At 47.2% G+C, this 24,496-nt stretch overlaps 1 protein-coding gene across 1 annotated transcript; it reads left to right on the top strand.

Annotated features, from left to right (window-relative positions):
- The first annotated feature begins 3,580 nt into the window (after nt 1–3,580).
- LOC101767181 (ARF guanine-nucleotide exchange factor GNL2) lies at nt 3,581–9,035 on the top strand. The gene is made up of 3 exons (XM_012844759.1): nt 3,581–4,680; nt 5,828–6,980; nt 7,512–9,035. Exons 1-3 carry the CDS (start codon nt 3,581–3,583, stop codon nt 9,033–9,035), a joined length of 3,777 nt encoding a protein of 1,258 aa, XP_012700213.1.
- The last annotated feature ends 15,461 nt before the right edge of the window (nt 9,036–24,496 follow it).

Here is a 24,496-nt window from a genome sequence, read left to right on the forward strand (position 1 = left end):
CACTAGTAGAGATTGAGCTTTAATCCCGGTTGGTAGGGTGCAAATATCTCGAAAATGCATCCGGGATAAACCAACTGGGACAAAAGGGGGGGTCTTTTATCCCGGGTCACCCAACCGGGACAAAAGACCCCCTTTTATCCCGGTTGGCAGGCCCCCCACACGCACACGTCGCAAGTCACAAGTCACGCGATTTTTCACGCGAAATATGCGTGCGCGGTTCGTGGGATTCGAACCCACAACCTCCAGCCTCGCGCATAGCTTCCTTACCATCCCACCTACACACCACATTTGACTATGTAGGGGATACTATCCTTTTGTATTAACTCGTGGGGGACCCTTTTATCTCGGTTGGTGTTACCAACCGGGATAAAAGGGGGGGTCTTTTATCCCGGTTGGTGTTTCAAACTGGGATAAAAGGCCTCTCAGAGTCTTTTTTTCCCATTAGCCTTTGCAACCGGGATAAAAGGTTCCGGTTGGTGAGCCCCCCACCAGTGACCGAGTTTTAGTCCCGGTTGGTGAACCTTTTGTCCCGGACCAACTTTAAACCGGAACAAAAGGGGGCGTATGGAAAGCCAATTCTCTACTAGTGAACCGGTGCTAGAGGGGAGTTTAGTACCGGTGCTTAGAGGCAAGTTTGTTTTCTGGTAGTGTATATCAACTGCTCAAAATTGCATGCAGTAGCAGCAATGGTCAGGATGGTGGCTGATGACGGCAGCGGCAGCCCGCCGCCAGCCTACACCGCGCAGTGTGGCCCCCGCCACAACCTAGGACCTTGGCAATTGGCATCTGATGCATGCTCAACACCGAGGTGGCCGCGCTGCTGACCGTGATCCATCGCCGTCCGGACCCCTACTCCTACCTCCCGCACGCCGTCACCACCACTGAGGAGGCTACCTTCGCTGGCCTCATCTCCTCCCTCGAGATGAGCTTTAATTTTGGATGGGAACTGGAAAACATACATTCATATTATTTGACACAACAGAACACCTAGACACATAACCTTTAAATTGTTCAAACTTCTGAACGAAAGAATGTGGCTGACAAATGGAATTTCAGTTCAAGTTGTGTAGTAGGATACTAGGATGGCTTCGTTTAATTACATCTGTTTGGACACAAAACGTAGAGTAACGGTGGTTGAAACGAGGTCTCTTCACACATTTATACAAAACCACGTGACTATAAAACTACTTTAATTTCGAGGATAAAAATTTTTAGTGTTCAACACATAAGTCGATCTGTTGGTTTTATAAATACGGAGTGGCAGGTCTTCGTATGATGGTGTGGGTCCTTTAGATATGGCTATACTACTAATACCAGCACACAGAAGAGAGAAACCATGCCATGGATTTGAAGCTATTTTGGTGACGCGTCTATATGTAAAGAGCAACGTTGTCACAGCTTTCGTGCACTTCGTGCATGTAGACATGGGAGGTATTGGGAAAATGTAAATCTTGAGAACTGATCCATATGGTGTTGGAAAAGCAAACCTCGTTGCTGAGCTTTCGCGTCTACTCTAGTGTGGTCGGTCTCTTGCATTACAGTTGTACACTGGAGGACCTGACCATGGAGATTGTAGCGGCCGTGAAGATTGTTCCAGAGAAAGACGACAGTGCTGTGGAACAAGAAGAACCGGAATGCCTCAGCTGCTGGAAGTGCCAGGACTGGGGAGGTAAGGATAGTGGCCAGTAGCTATGCCACACAGTGTTGTTGCATATACTTCCGTCACAAAATGAAACAATTTCTAGACGGTACACAAAACTGTTCTTTCTACGTTTAAAACGTTTATTGTTAATGTTTGCCTCTTGGAATTAAAAAAATTTTCAGGTTTCAAGTTCATAATGTTGAATCCGTATGTTGATCAAGTGTACGAGGATCAAAATCTGCACTATATTAAGTGGTTTCTTGTTTGATTAGCTTATTCCCTAAAACAGTTAGCATGACCAAGCTTTGTGGAATGCCAAAACTTGGGCGCGAAAATACTAATGAGTAAATTTCACAGACCTACAACCAATCGAAGGTAATAGTAATAAACCTGCTACAACATTTTGTGCCCATTTGATAAATAAGGTGTGCGACATAATCAATATTTCGGGAGTTTCTTTCTCAAATGACAAAAGGTTCTTGTTCAGCACAATATTTCTTAAGTGGCTCAGGGTTTTTTAGTCTGATTTGGATACAGTCTCCAGGGAGGAAAGCAAATTATAAAAACCAAAATCCCCAACCAACATTTCCTATTAAGAAAAAAAATGAAATCTGCCACTTTCAAGAAATGCCCTGATTACACTAAAAAACACTTGGCTATCCGTCGGCCATTCGCAAAAGGCACACGAAAAATGCTAATAATTTATAGTAAAAACTAACCACTATTTTGGGCTGCATTCTCGTAAAAGAATAAATTTGTGACCATTAAGCTTTCATGGTCAGCCGGACCCACATGTCAGCGATAGCAAGGCCCACATGTAAAATTTCATGACCTGTCATTGACTTGTGGGCCAGATTGGTCATGAAAGTGAAATATCCATAAGTTGTAGTTTTGTGAGAAGAAATCACTCCTTTATCTTAGTTAAATACTTTAAAAATAAAACCAAAATATCATATCGGAAAAACCATGTCAATGTTCTGGAAGACTATGACTAATTGGAATTAGAGGGAGTACATTTTAATCACTTGAATTTTTCTTGCACGAAATCTTCACTCTCCTTCTCAACTCCGGCAAGGTTCGCGCCTATCTTCTCCGTCTCCGGTGAGATCTATCTCCTCCGGTGAGTTTGGGGTTAGGGATTTGGAGGTTCGCAGTTAGGAATTGGGGGTTGGGTATTTCGGGTTGCTAGCTTTGGGACTAAGGAAGCCAGCGACAAAGGCCGGCCCGGCATGGAGACAGTTGGTGGGCGGGCCAGCGAGGCGGTGACGCCGCCGGCCGGGGTGGTGGGGGATAACCGGTGGGAAGGGTTGGGGCGGGGGAAGTCCACTCCAATGAGTTAGTGCGGGGGAGGGGAGCAGGATCGGCTTCGGCGGTAGGAACCACCGGAGACAAGGATGGTGGGGCGGGGTGTCGAGCCCTTCTTTGGCGTCCATGGTAGTGGGAGGAGGAAGAAGATGACCGGAGGAAAAAGAAAGAAGGTGGACCATTGGATATACCCTCCGTTCTGCATAATAATATCTATGAACTAAAAAAGCTAAAACGATCCACAATTTAGAACGGAGAGAGTAAATCCAAAGGCTCAAACTCAAAATTCGAGTGTAGGAGGGAGGTTAAAATACTCGGGTGTCCTGTAGACAGCCTGTTTAATTAAATCATGGACCGTACGCCAGCTTCATAAAATTCGCTAACATTCCAAATAACAGTCAAATCCCGTGGGCCCCACCAAAGTTTCGTGGGCGCTCTAAAATTCCGGAGAACAATGAGCCATGCTATTTTTGGGGGAAAAAACACTCATCTGCATGCAACCACAACCGGTGACATACTCACATCGACCATCGCGGACGTAGCCGCCACATGGCAAAACGATTCTTCCGTCCTCCTTACGGCCACACTGACACCTGATCGATCCTCCTCCCGGACTCCGGCACGGCAGCAGCAATGGCCAGGACGGCGGCCGATGACGACGACGACGGCCCGCCGCCGGCCTACGCCGCGCAGCGCGGCCCCCGCCGCGACCCGCGGCTCAAGGACCTTGGCATCTCCTGCATGCTCAACACCGAGGTCGCCGCGCTGCTGGCCGTGATCCGCCGCCGCCCGGACCCCTACTCCTACCTCCCGCCCGCCGTCGCCGCCGCCGAGGAGGCCACCTTCGCGGGCCTCATCTCCTCCCTCAAGACGCTCCGGGGTCTCCTCTTCCAGCCACGGCACGGCGCGTGGCGGTGCTCCGACCCGTCCACCTACCTGACGCCCTTCCTCGACGTGGTCCAGAGCGACGAGGCCCCGCCGGCGGCGACGGGCGTGGCGCTCTCCTCCGTGCTCAAGATCCTCCGCATCGACGTGTTCGACGAGTGCTCCCCGGGCGCCCGCGACGCCGTCCACGCCATCCTCGCCGCGCTCACCAGCTGCCGCATGGACCGCATCTCCGACGCCAGCGCCGAGGAGGCGGTGCTCCTCCGCGTGCTCCAGGTGCTCGCCGCCCTCCTCCGCGCCCGCGCCGCGCCGCTGCTGTCCGACAGCTCCGTCTGCACCGCCGTCAACACGTGCTTCCAGATCGTGCAGCACGCCGCCGGCAGCCGCGGCAGCGAGCTCCTGCAGCGCACGGCGCGCCACTGCATGCACGAGATCCTGCAGTCCGTGTTCGCGCGGCTGCCCGACATCCACGACGACTCCGCCGGCGACGCCGACGGCGACGTTGCGGCCGGGGCCGGCGCGTCGTCGGGCGCCGGGTTCGGCGCGCGGTGCATGGTGGACGTGTTCAACTTCCTCTGCTCGCTGCTGCAGAACGCGTCGGACATGGTGATCACCGCCGACGGGCAGGGCGCCTTCACGTCGGAGGAGGACGTGATGCTCTTCTCGCTCGTGCTCGTCAACTCCGCCGTCGAGCTCGGCGGCGAGGCCATCGGCAAGCACGCCAAGCTCCTGCGACTCATCCAGGACGACCTCTTCTACCACCTGATTAGCTACGCCACCGAGTACAGCCCGCTGGTCCTCTCCATGATCTGCAGCACGGCTCTGAACCTCTACCACTTCTTGCGCCGGTGAGCCACCTATGCTAGTTAATTATTCTCTTCAATTTAGCGAAAGTGGATGATTAGTGCAAAGAACATCCAATTCGAATATGGAATATGAATGTAAGAAAACAAAATTTAGTGGTAGCTATAAAAAAACCTTGAAAGAAATGCATACTTCTTTTTCTGAGCAACATTTTTCTGGTTAACTAATTTATTTTCAACAAGTTAACAACTCGTTACACCTGTTGGGCATTTAGAATAATCCAACAACCCAATTATTAATACAACATATTATGGCATGGCCACTGAATATGTTGGGGAAAACTAAAATTTAAATTCTCATCACATTGTTTTATAGGGAAACACTTGAAGTTTAGTGATTCATATTTGTACTTTAGTTGTGATGAGTATGAAGTAACAAATGTTCATATGTTAATAGACCTCTTAAACATTATGTTAAAATATATTGAGAAATGATGGTCTAAGAAAATTAGAGTGTCGTACGCTAGTAGTTACACAGAAACACTCACGTATATGAGCATGCTTGTTTGCCCCTAATTTTTGCCCAGCCAAAATCAAGGCTCGCCAAAATAAGAGTAAGAAATTTAGGTATTCACTTGGTTAAGTGTTAAAATATGATAACTATACTTTTTCCTTTAAAAAGTTTCTAGTATCTAGTTATGGATTTGGCTAATCCTTGGTAATGAACTAACTGATAGCCAAACTTTTTAGGCATAACTTGAATTCTGTTAGGCAAATATTGGAATCCAATCAATCATGCTCTACATGCACATATTCTTTCTCTACGTGCACATTTCAGATATTGAGTCGGTAGATTTTGAGATTGACAAAATCACAATAAGCTAGTGTTTTATGTCTTAGAATACAAGTTAAGCTCTTAAGTCCGAAATAGCTAATAGTAAAGCAAAATGAGACTATAGCAAGCTATAGATCGTATATCATTGCGAATAGTTGAACCATCCTCCGTATAGAGTGCTTTAGAACCGTGGGAAATAATTTTATATAGAATCCTCAACTGCGTAAGATATAAATAGTGTATTTTCTAGAAAACATACCATCAGCCCACCGAAATTGCTACACGAAAACTTGGTCAAATAAAACATGTTGACATCAGAATCCCCCATTTATACTCTGATCTGCTCTGCCCCACCAGGCATCTGAAGCTTCAGCTGGAGGCCTTCTTCATGTTCGTGCTACTGAAAGTGTGCGGCGGCGCCAACGGTCCGCAGCTGCAGGAAGTTGCCGTGGAGGGTCTCATCAGCTTCATCCGCCAGCCGACGTTCGTGATCGAGATGTACGTGAACTACGATTGCGACCCGCTGCTTCGCAACGTGTTCGAGGAGGTCGGCAAGCTTCTGTGCAAGGCGGCGTTCCCGTCGTCACCGGGCCCGATGACGGCGGTGCAGCTGCAGGCCTTCGAGGGCCTGGTCAACATGATCACCACCATCGCCGACAACGTCGAGGTCGACAAGGCCCCCGACACCGACGCCTACGCCGTCGAGGTCTCCGAGTTCCGCCTCTTCTGGACCGAGCGCTGGGACCCCTCCACCGGCGCCGGCGCCGCGGCCGGCAACGGCGAGCGCGAGACGTGGGTGGACTTCGTGCGCAAGCGCAAGCTCCGGAAGAAGAAGGCGGCGATCGCGGCGAACCACTACAACCGCGACCAGAAGAAGGGCGTGGAGTACCTGAAGCTGTGCCACCTTATCCCCACCCCGCCGGAGCCCCGGAGCATGGCCTACTTCCTCCGCTACTCGCCAGGGCTTGACAAGAACAAGATCGGCGAGTTCCTCGGCGACCCCGACGATTTCAACCTCAAGGTCCTCAAGGAGTTCACCGAGACCTTCGACTTCACCGGCGCCATCCTCGACACCGCCCTCCGCACCTACCTCGAGACCTTCCGGCTCCCAGGCGAGTCCCAGAAGATCCAGCGCATCCTCGAGGCCTTCTCGGAGCGTTTCTTCGAGCAGCAGACGACCGGGGTCTTCGCCACCAAGGACGCCGCCTTCATCCTCTGCTACTCGCTCATCATGCTCAACACCGACCTGCACAACCCGCAGGTGAAGAAGAAGATGTCCGAGGAGGATTTCATCCGGAACAACCGCGCCATCAACGACAAGAAGGATCTCCCCAGGGAGTATTTGTCGGAGCTGTTCCACTCTATCTCCTCCAACGCCATCACCGTGTTCAGCTCGAGCGCGGCGGCGGCGGCGGAGATGACGGCGAGCCGGTGGGCCGACCTGGTGCGGCGGTCCCGCGCCATGGAGCCCTTCACGCCGTGCGACTTCCGGCACAAGCTGAGCCGGGAGGTGTTCGTGGCCGTGTCGGGCCCCGCCGTGGCAGCGCTGGCGGCGGTCTTCGACAGCGCTGACGACGAGGAGACGCTGAGCCAGTGCGTGGAGGGGCTCGTGTCGGTGGCGCGCGTGGCGAGGTACGGGCTCGGGGACGTGCTGGACGAGCTGCTCTGCTGCCTCTGCAAGTTCACCACGCTGCTCAACCCCTACGCCACCACGGAGGAGACGCTCTTCACCTTCAGCAACGAGCTCAAGCCCAGGATGGCCACGCTCGCGCTCTTCACCATCGCCAACAGGTTTGGGGAGTCGGTCAGGGGCGCCTGGAAGAACGTCGTCGACTGCCTGCTCAAGCTCAAGAGGCTCAAGCTGCTGCCGCCGTCCGTCATCGACCCGGGCGGCGGCGGGTCTGCGGTGGCGGAGCGGCCGGCGGGGCACAGGCACAGGGCGTCCGTCTCGGACGCCGGTGGCGGGGTCATCTTCCCCCCGACGCACAAGGGCGCCGGGACAAGCCGCCATGTGTCCGGCATGATAGGGCGGTTCTCGCAGTTCCTGTCACTGGACGGCGGCGGCGGCAGCGAGTCGCTGCTCACCGTCGGCAGCGAGTTCGAGAACAACCTCAAGATCGTGCAGCAGTGCCAGGCGGGGAGGATCTTCACGGAGAGCGCTAAGCTGCCCGACGAGGCGCTGCAAAACCTGGGGCGGGCGCTCGTCTTCGCCGCCGGCGGCAAGGGCCAGAAGTTCAGCACGCCCGTCGAGGAGGATGAGACCGTCGGCTTCTGCTGGGACCTCCTGGCGCTCCTGGCGTCGGCGAACCTCCACCGCCTTGCCACCTTCCTGCCGCCGCTCCTCGACTGCTTCGCCGCCGTCTCGCAGCTGCCGCTCTTCTCGCCGTGCCCGTTCGCCGAGAAGGCCATTGTCGCGCTCTTCCGCGTCGCCGTGCGCCTGCTATCGGCGCCGCCGCAGCCACCGAAGCCCGGCGCCGCCGACGGCCGCGTCGCCGAGGAGCTCGTGTTCAAGTCCATCAACATGATGTGGAAGCTGGACAAGGAGATCCTCGACACCTGCTGCGAGGGCATCTCGGAGAGCGTCGTGAGGCTGCTCACGGAGCACGCCGGCGGCGTGCAGACGCCGCTGGGGTGGAAGACGCTGCTCCACCTGCTCACCGTCACCGGCCGCCACCCGGAGACGTTTGACCAGTCCGTGGCGGCGATGATCAAGGTTATGAGCGACGACGGCGCGCACGTCACACGCTTCAACTACGCCGCCGTCATCGAGGCCGCCTTCGGGTTCGCCGCGCTCAAGATCAGCCCGCTCGACGTGAGCACCAAGATCCTCGAGCTCATGGCCGAGTCCGTCAACTGGCTCGTCCAGTGGCACAAGTCTGGCTACTCCGACCCCGGGAACAGCGCCGGCTTCAGCGGCGGCGGCGGCTCCTCGTCGTCGTCCGCCACGTCGGTGGACGCGGCGGATGCGTCGCGGATGGGTAACCTGGCGACCAACATGTTCATCAAGCTCGCGGAGGCGCTGCGCAAGACGAGCCTGGTCCGGCGCGAGGAGATCCGGTGCCAGGCCGTGTTCGAGCTCGGGCGCGCCTTCAACCTCGCCGCCGCCGGTGACCTCGACTTCGGCCCGGGTGGGTGCCTGGCCTGCTTCAACCTCGTCATCTTCGCCATGGTGGACGACCTGACGGAGAAGACGCTCGAGTACTCGCGGCGGGAGGGCGCGGAGCGGGAGACGCGGAGCATGGAAGGCACGCTGGCCGCCGCCGCCGAGCTGCTCGCGGACGTGTTCGTGCTGCTGCTGCCGATGCTGGCGCAGGCGCCGGGGTTCCGGACCTTCTGGCTCGGCGTGCTACGGCGGATGGACACGTGCATCAAGTGCGACCTCGCCGCGGGCGGAGGCGCCGGGCTGATGCAGGAGCTCGTGCCTCGGATGCTCAAGCGGATGATCATGGAGATGAAGGCCAAGGAGGTGCTTGTGCCGAGGGAAGGCGACGAGCTCTGGGAGATCACATACATCCAGATCCAGTGGATCGCGCCGGCCGCCAAGGAAGAGCTGTTCCCCGAGTAACATGCGTCAGCTCGAATCCTCAGTTCAAAGAAACGACCAGTGACAGTGATTTTTGTTCATGGCTATTTGAGTAGGAAATCAGAAGAGAGGGATTTAGATGCAAATATTAGCAGCATTAAGTCTAATTTGTGATACGGGATTTCTATAGTAAAACTACATAGCGCGATTTCTGGATTTGTCATGGATTTCACTGATTTTATTCAAGCTACAGCAATAATGTTCCCACGAACATTTGGAATTTTTGGCGCCCGTGACAACACACGAGCAAAAAACCTAGGTAGCTTTTGGTTGGAACTCTGTAAATGGAAATGGTAACGTTACCAGAATACGGAGCAAAGGGAATGGTAACGAGTGAAAGCGCTTTTTTTTTTCTGGAGCACGTAACGGTAACGGAGTAGTCGACCACAGCAGTGTCGTATCGTTTTTTTATTACAGAGTAGGATGAGGGGAATCAGGTTTGCACTAGACTGGGATCTGATAACACTGTTAATCGATTACGGACTGTTGAAAACAAACGGCAGTCACTGCTAGAAAATTCACGTGTAGTACCAGTAGGTAAGGATGGTAACGGGGTGGGTTCGGATCGGGTGGAGTGATTAGGCACCCAAAATCGAAACCCGAACTTGAAACCCAAATCCGAACCGAAAACCGATTCAGGTGAAAATCCATCCCCGAAATCGAAACCCGCGGATACCCGAAACCCGACGGATTAACCGAAACTTGAAAATATACAAGCCAATTGATAATTTAGAATTGAGAATATGAGGTTACACATAACGTTAATTTAAACAATAACTCAATATAATGAGTAGCACTAAAGAAATAACATACAAGCCAATTGATAACTCAAACGGAGCTAACATTGGAAGACGGACATATACTGTATAAAAGGAAAAGATAAGATCTCAGAAGGAAAAAAATAAGGGATAACAACAGAATCATGGACTCAACTTAAACTGGAACTACACAATCTCTGCAGGTAGAAGTTTGCCACCAAAATGCTGCAAAAACCCTTTTACAAAATTAAATGCTGACAGGTGACAGGTGAAATTAAGGGGAGCTCTTTTAGCTAATGTTAGCCTGATAGCACAAGACCATCACAAAGCATGTTGCCATTTCTTTGGATCATTGCAGCAGATATAACCAAGCATGGAAAATTGCAAGATAATTTTCAGCTGAATCTGTTATACCACAATTGTCTAATATTCCATTATGTCATAGTTCTGACAAAAAGTACCAAAACAAGTTGAGTCATATGGACCAACAACACATATCGCTCTAAGAGACCAATTACTTGTTCTTCCCGGACTTCTTACCCCTGCCGTAGCGCCAGCAGCACTGACCTGCGGGCAGGGTGCTGGGACGGCGGCGGGGCACGGCCTCTTTACGAGACGGTGCACGGCGACGGAGCCTCGTGGTCGCGGGACGGCGCACGGCAGCGGGGATCGCACTCGCGGGCAGCGGGACGCGTGCGGGAGAGGCGAGGCCATGCGGGACCGCCGACGGGTGATGGCGGCGGGGTGTGGCATGCGGGGGTTGCGGGTGCCTGGACGCCTGGGTGGGTGTATGTTGCCATTATATAGCTAGGGTTCCTAATGGGCCTTTAGTGGGTGAATTATTTCAGACCTCCGATGGAGCTCCATGGGTGATTTTAAAAACCCACCCCAAACCCGCGGTATTTCGGGTATCCGAATCTGAAAAACCGTGGGTGAAAACCAGGAACCGAAACTGAAACCCGCGAACCCAAAACCCGTGGATATCCGCCCCGAAACCGATCCTCTACCATCCCTACCAGTAAGTAAGGGACATAGATCCAAAAAAACCACCAAGGACTAACTATTCGAAATAAAATGGGCTCTCTCTAGTCCCGGGTCATTCATCCAGGACTAAAGACCCCTTTAGTCCTGGTTGGACACCAACCGGAACTAAAAAGTTAAAAAAAATAAAAAAAAGTGCCAGCCACCCACGCCGACCCCACACCGACCGCTCGCCTAGAAGAAAGGGAGAAGAGGAGAAGAGAAGATAAGGGAGAAAGGGAGAGGAGGAGAAGATAAGATGGAGAGAGGGGGGCCACGTGAAAAGGGGTCTTTTAGTCCCGGTTGAAAATACCAACCAGGACTAAAGGCCCGCCTTAGTCCCGGTTGGGGCTCCAATCGGTACTAAAGGTAACCCATTAGTACCGGGTGGAGCCTCCACCCAGTACTGATGTAATTGAGGGCCTTTAGCACCGGGTGGAGGCTCCATCCGGTACTAATGGGTGACCTTTAGTACCGGTTGGAGCCCCCAACCGGTACTAACTTCTCTCCTATAAATTAGGTGACTTCTTCCTCCTGCCCAAGCCATTTCCTCCCGCTCAGGTTTTATCTATTCATGGCGAAATAAAAGAGGTGCTACTAGATTTTTGACCATTTTTTATCATTCATGGAGAATTTTTCATTTATGTGTTATCTTTGAGCTAAATAAATTATGAGGAAAAAATATAATTTATTTATAGTTTAGTCATTTGCAAATATGATCTAAATAAATTGTGGTACGTAGAGATGGCTACTACTGTTGGAGGTAGTGGTGATGGCGGGGGCGATCATCTTTCCTCTCGCAGCAAGGGGAAAACCATAGTTGGTCCTCATGATAAGTCGAAAAAAATGAGCATGTGGAAGAGAGCAATGCTTCGTTATTTGGAAAGATGTTATGAAGATGCTGTTGCGGCGAGTCAGGAACCTCCTTTTGGTGGTCGTTATGCTCCACCACCAGTCCTGCGATTTTAGATCCACTTAGTACTACCGTCGTAGGATACCATCGTAGGAGGCACAAATAAACCACAGGATGAGGCTGGGTCAGCGAAACCTTCATCTTCGCCACCCAAGGATGCTTAAAGTCCTCCTAGATAGTACTCAGTGGATGGTTTGTCGTAGTGTATCATGTTGTTCAGGTCTGAACTTTAAATTTGTATATTTCTATCTAAACATTCAGTAACATTTGAGTTTGTTATTGCGTATCATGTTGTTTGGGTGTGAAATTTAAATTCATGTATTTCTATCTAAACTTTCAGCAACATTTGAGTTTAATAAAATTTGTATTATATTTGTTATGCTTTAGGTATAATTCTACGTATGATCAGAATATCTTTGTTTCAATAATACTTTGTAGATGGATCGACAATGGATTTATAGCGCGGACAAATGCTCCATCGAGTATATTAATGTCTTGCGTGGTTTTCTTGATCTGGCAAAGTCCAACAAGCCGTCGTCTGGTTTCATTTATTGTCCATGCTGAATTTGCAAAAATGAGAAAGATTACTCATCCAGGAAGACTATTCACGCCTATATAGTTCGGGATTCATGCCTAACTATTTTGTTTAGACCAAGCACAGGAAAAGAGGAGTTATGATGGTAGATGATGATGAAGAAGATGATAACTAAATTCGTGATTGGACTCATGGAGGTGCCTCTGCAGATGTTGCAATGGGCGAGGCTAAAGAAGAGATGGTTGAAGAAGAAGGTCCTACCGATGATCTAGGTCAAGTGTTGCGAGATGCAAAAGGAAGACTGCGAGAATGTGAGGGAGTCAAAGAAGTTTGAGCGTATGTTAGATGATCCTAAGAAATTATTGTACCCAGATTGCAAATAGGGGCAGAAAAGGTTGGGTACCACACTGGAAATGCTGCAATGGAAGGCAAGAAATTGACTTTCTGGTAACGGTTTTGATGAATTAATGAAAATCATAAAGAACGTGCTAAAGGATCCCTTTAGTACCGGTACTACAGGATCCCCTGTAGTACCACTACAGGATCCCCTGTAGTACCGACTTAGCAATACCGGTTGCACAACCGGTACTAAGGGGGGTTTGAACCGGGTACTGAAGGCGCTTTCCATTGTATTAGGTTTTTATAGCCATGGTAGTAAATTTAAATTCTCTAGAGGGGTAAATAAATAGGGTGTGGTTGGTGAAGCATTATCTATGTGCTAAATACTACTGACCAGCTCACTCTTGGTTGTCCAATAAATAACTGGCTTGGACATGTCAGTGGCATGTCATGTATAGGTTCTGGCCAAGTTAGTCTTCGAAATTAAAATGTTGTAATGTCTCTGCTATGTGGGAATGGGATGCATGGGGAATTCGAGCTTGACATGAATATCCCTTCATGCTTGTTCAGTGTGATTATCGGGTTCAGGATCTGGTGTAACACCCTCTGGTCCTATGCCGACTGATAATGTGGATGTAGAAGCCTGTGTTCCTCATATGTCCGTGCCACCTGTTCTGGGAGGGCAGTCCGCAGATGCAGTCGATGATGCTGTGATCCCACCGCAGCGAAGACTAGAGGATGGGGTTCAGCAGCCTGCTCTACTGGCAGAGGCGCAGATTATGGGTTGGAGTGGTGGCAGTGGCACGACTTTAGCGCCTGCTTGGATGCAGGCCACAGCCTGTCAAGCTACGCGCGCCGGGGCCGCCGCAGGTATGGCGCAGATAAATGGCGCCACAGTTTGACGGGCCACGCACCCAAAATGAACTGAATTTTCGTGTGGCGTGCTAAAAGTTGGCAAGAACCGCCATGTTTTGTGGCTGCGCGGCACATGCGGCTTGACAAAGTGTGGCGTGTATCCAAACACGTTCTTAATTGAGCGAGCAAACGTTGCTGTAAGTGTACTATCATGTCCTTCCAACGAACAGAATGTCTTGTACGCCGTAGCTGGGTTCTTGTTTACTATAATCTACCCCAGGTGACACATGGTGATCCTGCTCGTGTCTTGTCTGCTCTTCTTCCCTCCTGGGTGCACTTGGCAGGCTACGCTCAATAAGTTTATATCTAAAATCAAGCACCGACGTCCCTGGGAATGCATTTGTCTACGTGAATGATGGAACTTATGTCGAATTTGAACCTTTATTTGATAACTTGGCCACTGACGTTAATGTACCAAAGGGCAATTAGGCATCAGTGTTTGACGTATCATGTCCTTCATTCATTGCTTACGTTTTTGTGATTATAGATTAAACTCTAAACTATCTAGACAATCGAGATAGGACTTATGCCATTGTGCTATAACACATAGGCTACAATGTGCAGAAACTAGAACACTAATGGGCCTTGATATTACAAATTACTAAAGCTTTATACAGCCGCTAAAATCCAAGACTAACCACCACTCACCTACCCGACCCATGAAAACTAGATTCCACATGTAACCCGTAACAAATAGCAGATCAACAAGTTCATGCTTGAAATGCACATGATCTGAGGGAAGTTTCCGAGAAGATAAAATCGCGGTAATTACTGTATGGTAAGATCTGCTATATGGAACTGGAAGGATAGAGAATACGATGGCACGACCACTCAGCCCCCTTGTAAGGTTTGTTTAGTTGTGTCTAAATATCACGTGGACGTCTTTATGAAGACATTTCACTTGTAAATGGTGGCAGTTATGTGGTTATGTCTCTTTAGGATGCGCCTTTTATTACCCATATATGTCTGATCATTTATACCGTAGCAAGCAAGTACTATGGAGTATATGGCAGACCACACATCAATACGCGCAAATAAAAATTTAGATTGCAAATACAGTACTGACGTGACCATGTATCTTCTTGAGAAAATACATGACTACATATAGCATGACTACATGAGAAGTGCTTAGCTTGGGCAGGACACCATATGATATGATGATGATGAGCCAAGGAGATGATTGATGTCGTGCCACTTGCTTGTCATGTCCTTTAGCCTGGGAATGAGCTGCACCGGGAAACCAATCTTAACTGCACTATATAGTGATACTGGGTCTAGTGCTGTTGTGTTGACATGGCCGTCGGAGGTTCCATGATCCAAGCTTATCGTGAGTGAGAGGAAATGGCACGGCGTTGGCTAGTGCCAGCTGCGACTTATGTACGCGAAGAGATCACGCAACAAGTGGTCTACTGCGTTGGTTAATGCCAGCTGCGATCTGTGTGAAGAGATCACGCTAGAAGTGGTCTACAAAGGCTGGTGAGGAAAACTGTCACACGCACCACGGCTGCCGAAATGTCGCAGTCCTGTCCATTGATGTTTTCTACCGCTGCGACAAGAGGTGTTGCATGCAATCCTCTTCAGCGGACATGGATGCGTCTCGGGCGTCTGGCCGCTGACATTGTGATGCGCCACCTGGTACAACCTTATCAGAGGAAGTGTGATGACTGATGATGAGGTGGAAATAGTGGCAGCTGCATGCATGTGAGAAATTATAATTGTTAGTAGCCTATTCAATTCGTTAGTAGCCTACTACATTCGTTTAAAAAAGAATGCAATACTATGAGTGTTTAGAAAAATTAGTAGTCATGAAACAGGAACAAGGTACACCTACTTAATCATCTTAATTGTGATTAAAAGTCATGCGCGTGAATCTTGTCTCATTTTCGTTTAACCTCTGAACAAAATTTTAGCTCAGTTTACTCCCCCTAACTATTTCATTTGGTGCAATGTATACCCCCTAATTAGCTTTCTCCTTTTTGTTTCTCTGTGTATGAGTTGAATTTCGAGTTCAAATTTGGTGAACAAATACAAAACACGATGCCTTATGTTAATACAAAAAAATTTCATGGTTATTTTCATAGGTTAGGAATATTTAATACGAAATTGATCTTAGATATACAAAACTGTACGAAAAGAATTCATGAAAAATATCTATTGTATTTTTTCTAACATAGAGCATCATGTTATTATAAGTCAACTGACAAAATCTGAAATTAAAACTCAAGTTGTATGTGAAGAAACAAAAAGAGAAATCTAATCAGGCGGTAGATTGAACCAAATGAACTAGTTTGGGGTAGTTTGGGGGAGTAAAGTGAGTCCAAATTTTGCTTAGGGGATAAGTGGACAAAGTAAATAGGTGAGGAGAGTAAACTGGACTTTTTCCATTATATTGTATATGTATTTTCTGTACTATGTCATGTTATATATGTTCCTCGGACCGGCATAAATAATACCGTCATCTGATAAGAGCACAGCTGGTCTGCAAAAATTATGTTGTTAATAATTGTTCAGCTACATCGATATGTACCGACTAGGTATTTGTTGTGAGACATTGATCAAAACATATTTTTTAACTTGCCAATCAACATGAGAATTTTTATTTCAAGAGAACTCGTGTTGGCGCACCTACAGGGTGGACCATATATACATACCTTGCGTACCTAAAAATTCCGGCCCAAGCCTATGAACCAGATAGCCACAGCGTCCAACCGAGCCTAGTCCCAGGCCTGTTTCACATGCACGCTGCAACTCGCGAAAAAACTCCGCGACTCCTGAGGGAGGGGGACGCACACGGGAGGCTAGAGCCACGGTCGCCGCCGCCCCATAGCCTCATTGGACAGTTCGCATTTACTTGCCGGTTTTGATAAACACGTTAAAAATAACCAAGAAATAAGAGTTGAGATGAGAAAATTAACTACAATCTCACATATATGTTTGTTGCAAATTTTCTCAGTGCGTTGTATCCATCCACAGCAAAATGAGTATGTTCCTCGTGCGTTGTGTGAATTTTCGTAAGGATTACATAAAACACAGAGGAAAATATGTCATTTTCAAGTATGTTTCGTCAATTTCCATGTGCGTCTTACCTAGCACTCAGGGAAATAAGTAACTTTCATATATTTCACTCTGCGTTTTTTAAACCAACAAGGAAATGCGAATTTCCTAATGAACTCAGTTATTTCCCGTTCATTATTTCCAAACAGAAGAGAAAATGCGAATTTCTCTGTACACATCGCAAAAAACCGTTACGGGAAATCGGGCACGTAGTGGGAGATTTCGATTTCCTCTAGTGACTACCTCGATGTCCTAGTTGGTCCATAACTCACTTGTTTCAACATGTAACCTGTTACGCATAGGTGCTCCACCGCGCGATTTGCCACATGGGAATACGATGCTTTTTCAATACAAGAACTCTATGTTTGCTTCAAGTCAAGAAGAGCTGCGCATCATCCAACTCCTTGCAAGGTACAACCCATAAAACCAGCTCGCCCTAAACATGGCCGCCATAATAGCAGCTGGCTGCTAGCTTTTCTTCCGACCTCCTTGTTGGATTAACCATGGAAAGGCCTGACGCTGTGGAACAGGTGATGAACATGAACATCATGGTACACAGAAATAGCAACTGTACATGTGCCAGAGTGGAGATCCATCCACGCATGCTTTAGTTCCATCCCGCGGAGGTTCTCGCTCGTGCATGCCACAGCTGAAGTTGCGCGCTCAGTTGCATTTAAAATTTGTGCGCTCAGTAGCATCTAAAATTTGACCAAGATCTTTTCTTATTTAATTACTTTTACTGTTTTTGTGGAGCTCACACCCACAAATGACTCTGCCGAATAAAAAACTCAACTACAACTTAAATGCTGCTGGAGACCCTTCACCAGGAGACGTGTTAGCTACCGTATCGTCGCCACCACCAGAGACGGAGGTCCAAGTTGAGAACACAGCCGAAGGAAACCTTCAAGTTAATTAACATTCTTGATGCAGGGGACTATAAGAAGGTTTCTTAATATGCAACGGAATATAGCTGGCTCCCGACCCTATGTGTCTTATGTGCGCGTGAATGTTGCAATTTTGTCATTGATGTACTTCATGTTATGTGAAGTGTGAAATTCTTTTAAATTGAGCACGCCATCAAATTATGGTTGTTACGAGCTAAGAAAAAATAACGTGCATATCTGAATCCGTTCCCCTTGAGCAACCATGGTTGGAGCAACTGTAAACTGTAGTATCTAGTTAGTGTAGGCAGTAATACACACATGAAACCAACTTGCTTGGGATGCCATATTGCCAACTTTATGCCATGCTCATTTTGGGAGTGGGATGCACCGGGAAATTGATCTTAACAGAAAAATCATTCTCCGGCGGGTTCAGCGCACTTGTGTTTCCCGTGGGATTGGGATATGCCCCTTGTGTTTGTGTGGCAACTCCTAGTGAGGCTAAACGGCAAGATGTCACCCATGCTATCTGTTGATCGGAAAGGGCAGTTCGCTCTATGCTTTCAGCTGCTGGTTGCACGTGGTAAACCATTGGTATATCAGACACAGTGACACTGTTGAATGGGCTTGCTGTGAACAACCTCAAGCTTTGCTACCGTCTTTGCTAACATGGCGCTCTATATCTTCATTTCTTCTCGCCAGGTTTCACTACCAAAGAATGTTAGCTAAACCATTCACTTTGACCTTTTCATGGGCTTCATTCATCATTCTGTACTCGGCTTGAAGAAGCCCATAGAGAGGTCTGCCATTAGCTCGTGCTTGTTACACAAAGCCTTTACTCTGGGCTTCGCTGCTTCATCACCAACATCACATAATGTTTTTGGTCCATTTGAGTCTGCACATCAAGAACCTGGAGACCAAAAACATATAACCCTTCGCAGGGGGATGTGGGTTAGGCAGTGATTGATTCCCCAACATGTTATTTATACATGATTGAGTCAGGCAAGTACACCTGTAGACTGCAATGGTTCCGCATTGCTTATACCGCTAGGGAACATGTGTCCACGGAAGGCGATCGTTTTTTCCGTTCAAAACTACAGGGGAACAACCTTCTCCAGGTGGTAGGAAAGATGTCCATACACGTGAAAGAAAGCCAGAGTAAAAAAGAGACGGACGTTACCACAGTTGGGTGTTCATTGGTAGAAGATTCTGAGCCTGTTCGCTTCAGCTTATAAGCCGGCTGAAAAGCTGAAACGGCTGATTTGTTGTAAGAGGAAAATACTGTTTGGTGGCTGATAAGCTAGCTGAATAAGCTGAAGCGACCAGGCTGTCTGTTTTTCGGCTGAAAAGTAGGCTTCTTCTGTAAGACTCATTGCAATTAATATATATGCTGAAGTAACCAACCCTGTTCTGGATTTTTATGCCGTGAATGGTTTCCTTGAGGCTTTGACTTTGTTTGCAATAATGTACCTATTGTGATTCATCCGTGCAGAGCCAGGAGGCGTGCACTATAGCTCCACGACAAGGAACGAGATGAACTAGTTGTTCCAAAGAGGTTAGGTGTACTAGTGGACTTGGCGAGGCAACAGCTGATATGTGCATCCTTGGTTGAATAAACGGCTCCTCAAGCATAGTCGTTGCGGCTTCGAGCTTCACTGTTGGCAGAGCGTACGTTCAAATCCGCAATTCGGCTGAGCTCCACTATTGCTGTGTTTGTCTTGCGGCACCCACCCATAAACAAGTGGCAATTCTATATAGTAGCATCTGAATATGGCCGAATTGCAATGGTGGGACAATTGTACTCATGCATGCAGACTATTGCGATAGAGAATGAACATAGCTATGACTGACCGACCATATATGGAGGGTGGGTAACTTCCATAGTGCGGTATAATTATCAAAACAGCGAAAACTGCAGAATGCAGTGTAGTAAGGCAGCCTGGTGGAGCAAGGAACTCTTGTTTTGCAAAGTATTGGTAGAAATGCATATTATTTAGAGACAATTCCTTATTTGGCCCTAGTAAAGATGTTTCCTTACTTGATACTGAAAAATTGGAACTTCCTTATCTAACACTAAGTTGAACTTTCATTCCTTATTTGACACTGGGGTATGTTCCGTTAGTTAACTGAACAGTAACCCGTAAATTCTCCCTCCCTATTTTCTTGACCAAAATGATATCCAGATCACCTCCAAAATTTATGAAACTTTTTATAGTGGTACAAGAGATGGAAATGAACCCATTTTGCATAAAAACAAATATATAGCATTTAACATCATAAAACTAAAATTCACCAAATTATTAAACTTTTTAAGATAATCTAATTTTTTTGCGCATAAAAAGCTTTCTACAAAATGTCTAAAAACTCGTAATATTTATATTGTGGGATAAAGTGATTTATAAAATTATTACCTATCATGAATGACAAGGATATATTTGTGTTTATATTAAAAAATCACTTTTCATTAAACAATTCAAATATCTCTTTGTCACTTATGATATATAATAATTTTATAAATTACTTCATCCCACAATCACAATATTGGTTATTTTAAAGAATTTGTGGAAAGTTTTTTGTTCCCTAAAAATTCTAATAATCATTAAAAGGGTCTAATTTGGTGTATTTTAGTTTTTAGGTTTCTTAAGTCCTCGTATCTATTATTATGCAAAATGATGTCTTCTCTATCTGTTGTATCATTACTAAAAATTTCATGAATTTTGAAGATGATTCGGATGGTGTTTTGGTCAAAAAAAGCGGGAGGGAGAATCCACAGGTTACTATTCACTGAAGTTAACTGACGGGATAGATGGTAGTGTCAAATAAGAAATAAAAGTTCAACTCAGTGTTAGATAAGGAAGTTCAAAATTTTCAATGTCAAATACGGAAGCCTCATTTTTACTAGGGCTAAATAAGGAATTTTCTCTATTATTTATGCTTTGCACATTTACCCTGAAGTTTCTAGACCAGTTATCAGAGTCTAATAAGGTTGATAGTGCTAATGTGACTTCCAGTTCGTGCGTTGGTGCTGCAAACGGATGTTGACGAATGTATCTAGTGCAAGCAAATTAAAAGGGCTGGATTTGTTTTGGGGTCAAACTACTGGCAATCCAATTACATCATCACTTGTTTTATCTTGATAGATGCTGAACAGATCGGTATAATTTTACAAAGACTCTCCTCGCTACCTGTTTAGGCTGTTACAGCGTGAGATCATTGGAGGGACTATTTTCCGTTCCATATGACTGCTAGGTGCTGTGTTTTTGTACATGCTGCTGGAGGCCAGGCGGCGCTCACCGGTGGAAGTTGCTGTCTGCACATGATGAATACATATTGGATCAGCCATTGATGATTCAGTAATGAAATGTTACTATGGGAGCAGCTGAGCCAAAACCTTTTGCAGTTTACACCATGAAATACTTTTTATTTCAAACATTAGTTTAAAAGAGGAAGCCCGTAGTTTTCTTATTTAATGTAAAGGAGAACTGTGCACAGGTCGTTCCAATATTGGGTCACATTCAATCAAATGCATCTTGGGCCAGCCATGATTTACGCAAGGTTTGTTTGAGCCAATGCTTCGGCTGTGATCCAGCCAGGGTGAGCATGAGTGTTCCACTCTATCATGCACGTACCTTTGGCCCAAGCAAACCTTGATCACTTATTTTTTTTGTAAAAATCACGCTCACGTCCGAATGAATGCACTACTAATTGGTGAGTAAGAGGTGGAAGTACTTTTATGTTGGATCGTCCACAAGACCAAAAAAAAAAAACCAACTGGACCCAAGGAGCACTAGTAGAGAATTGGGCTTTAGTCCCGGTTGGTAGGGTGCAAATATCCCGAAAATCCATCCGGGATAAACTAACCGGGGACCCGGGACAAAAGACCCGGGTCACCACGGCCTCCTGAGCTACCAGGAGGCCCCCCACACGCGCAAGTCACAAGTCAAGCGAAATATGCACGTGCGCGCTGCGTGGGATTCGAACCCACAACCTCCAGCCTCGTGCGTAGCTTCCTTGCCATCCCACCTACACACCACATCTGATTGTGTAGGGGATGCTATCCTTTTGTATTAACTCGTGGGGGACCCTTTTATCCCGGTTTGTAACACTAACCGGGATAAAAGACCCTCTTTTATCCCGGTTGGTGTTACAAACCGGGATAAAAGGGTTCGAGGGATTTAGTCCTGTTCCAGTGACCTCGTTGGGGACCCTTTTATCCCGGTTTGAAACACCAACCGGGATAAATGACCCCCTTTTATCCCGGTTGGTATTACAAACCGGGATAAAAGGCTCTTGACCCTTTATCCCGGTTGGTGTTACCAACCGGGATAAAAGGGGGGGTCTTTTATCCCGGTTGGTGTTCCAAACTGGGATAAAATGCCTCTCAGGATCTTTTTTTCATACTAGCCTTTGCAACCGGGATAAAAGGTCCCGGTTGGTGAGCCCCCCACCAGTGACAAAGCTTTAGTCCCGGTTGGTAAACTTTTATCCCGGACTAACTTTAAATCGGGACAAAAGGGGGCGTATCGAAAGCCAATTCTCTACTAGTGGAGGTTTTTATCATTCCGATAAATAATTTTGATATGACACCTTACACTGCGAACGTAATCTTTTGCTCCGTTCTATGCCTGCTTGGTTGTGTCAAAAAAATCATGCACATGTCCAGTATTTGCCCTGATTATGTGTCACTTGGATCCATTAGCCCTTTTCGTGCAAGTACTATATGGGCAACCACTGATCGATCCGTGCAGGAAAAAATATTACAAATGTTGTGAGTGAATATGTTCTGGTTGGTGACTGGTGAAGCACTAAATACTGACGCCCCTGCAGATAGCTCATAAATAGAGTCACTAGATCAGCTTAAAGCTGCAAGATGATCAGTTGGATCTGATGAGAAGGTTGATGTGGTGGCTGTTGAATTCTTGGGCAAGCATGCTTCTGAAGTCCTGTAGTCTGGGACTGGAATGCACCAGGAAATTATGCTCAATGTCATAGTGTTGTGCGACTTAGTTTAGTGCCGTTGTGTTGACCTCGACTTCAACACAGGGGATGTCCATCGGTAGCAGACCGTCCTCAACACATGCTAACAGCCATCCACGTGGTCTATCTACACATACAAACCTATTCGGATACACTGGATAGCACCATATGAATTTTATTAGTTCGTCCCAGTGGAGGCTAGTAAGTAGGGTGAACTGGAGGCTGCTCACACGATTCCGTCTAAAAAATCGTGCACACAGCCATACGGGGGCATTACCCTACTGAATGATGATACTCGGGCTTATTTGCATTGACGCTCTATATTCAATCATGTTAGATATTTCGACATTAGTGACGTGTTTCTACAACCTGCGTCAATTTAGTGACGTGTTTTTTATCTTGCATCACTAAATTGAGTGGCACCTTTGTTGCTTTCTTGCATAGTGTTGAGGCGTCGTATGCTCTCTGCAAAATCTATAGGTTCATTTGCATGTGCCTTTTCTTTATGACCATATGCCATCCTTTCTGCTCCACTAACATACATGTCAAACCATGTTTCTCCTTTCAAATATGGTTTTTGTAATCGTTACGTATCTGCTAAATATTATGAAGTCCTGACAACCTTGCTTGTAGCTAGCCTATAAAATAAACTAGTTACCACACCGGACTTGTGGCATCAAGGAGAAATTGTAATTTGTATATATAAGCCTAGCTACCGGTTGGAAGTAACTGACAAGGAAGATCAAATTTTTTAGTTGTATCCGATGATCTAGTGCATCGGAATAGGATGCATGAGGAGCGCGAGCTGAACATAGTCTTCGGTTAATGCGGGGTTCAGTATGATTGCTTTAGCATGATCGATCCAATGAGCCAGTGGCTGGTCACATTGCAGCAACTAGTAAGGACTAATGAAACGGCAGCATGGGCATGCACAAGCAACCACTGTCTCTCACAACAACCTTTACGGCTCCATCGCACTGTATCAGAAGTCCTGAATGTCACGCACAAGTTAATCAATATCAGCATGCCCATTCCTAATTCGCAACATTGAATTTTGATCAGCAAAGAGGTACTAGTTGTACACAACCAACAATGATATCTGCAAGAGCTTGCCCATTTCTAGCCCAGCACGCTGGGTCATGTTCCTGTATGAGCTAAGGCTACTTCCTTTTAGAAATAGGAATTTTTAAGATAGGGCTACTTTGTAGTCAGTAAGAATTTGTGGTAGAGCGAGGGCTAATGCTTAGTTTGCAAACATCTTGCCTATAAATTAAGACAAGGAAAACGATTCACATGCGTTTATTAAAATAACAAGAATTGCACAGTATGACGTTGCCTGAGAGTGGGCATCGAGAAATATGCAAGCTAAACTCCTTGATCTGATGCCGCAGGGTCGTCGAGCCTATCCGTGTCATCTAGTGTAGACAATGGAGCATCCAACATCGAACCCAAAGATGCCTATCTGCTTTGTCCCAACGTGATCGAGTGGAGCCATACATGAAAAATGCAGCGCAGTCAGCCCCAATTCGTCTCTCGGTCCTGAAGAAGAGAGGTAGCCACGTTGTCATTATCTTTGCCTGTGACACAAGTTTACAAGCTTCGTTGGCAGCTTCAATTTGCTTGATGCTCGATGCTCCTAACCTTCTTGAACATAGGCATGACACAGCAGGGATTGGGCGAGACCAGACCAGTGAAAGGCAACTCAGCTCCTTCCTCTGTGTGTATGTTTTAATCGGTGCATATAATTATAATCATGAATATGTGTTGTGCACACCTGCACGCCTCTCTCGTGTGATTCATTATTGTACATTCTGGAGGAAAATAATCTGGTTTTTTAGATCATTAAACTGCATATATATAAACCAGTAATGATCTTTCCTGACTATGGTTATCTTCTTGTTTGGCATTGTGATTGATTGGCACAGCACAGCGTTAAAATATGTCCCCAAACAAATGATCATGCAACCCATAGTAATATTTTCTCAATAGTGAACATAAGGATTAACTAACCTAGAACTTTTGAGTCCGTTGAGTCAACAGAAATAATGGAG

Source organism: Setaria italica, chromosome III (genome assembly GCF_000263155.2).
Source record: "Setaria italica strain Yugu1 chromosome III, Setaria_italica_v2.0, whole genome shotgun sequence".
Classification (NCBI taxonomy): Eukaryota; Viridiplantae; Streptophyta; class Magnoliopsida; order Poales; family Poaceae; genus Setaria; species Setaria italica.

Excerpts from the sequence above, each read along its gene's own strand:
- LOC101767181 (XM_012844759.1), top strand. The coding sequence starts at position 3,581 with ATGGCCAGGACGGCGGCCGATGACGACGACGACGGCCCGCCGCCGGCC. Across the intron at positions 4,681-5,827 it reads CTCTACCACTTCTTGCGCCG|GCATCTGAAGCTTCAGCTGG; the intron begins GTGAGCCACCTA and ends CTGCCCCACCAG. Across the intron at positions 6,981-7,511 it reads GGCACAAGCTGAGCCGGGAG|TTCCTGTCACTGGACGGCGG; the intron begins GTGTTCGTGGCC and ends CGGTTCTCGCAG.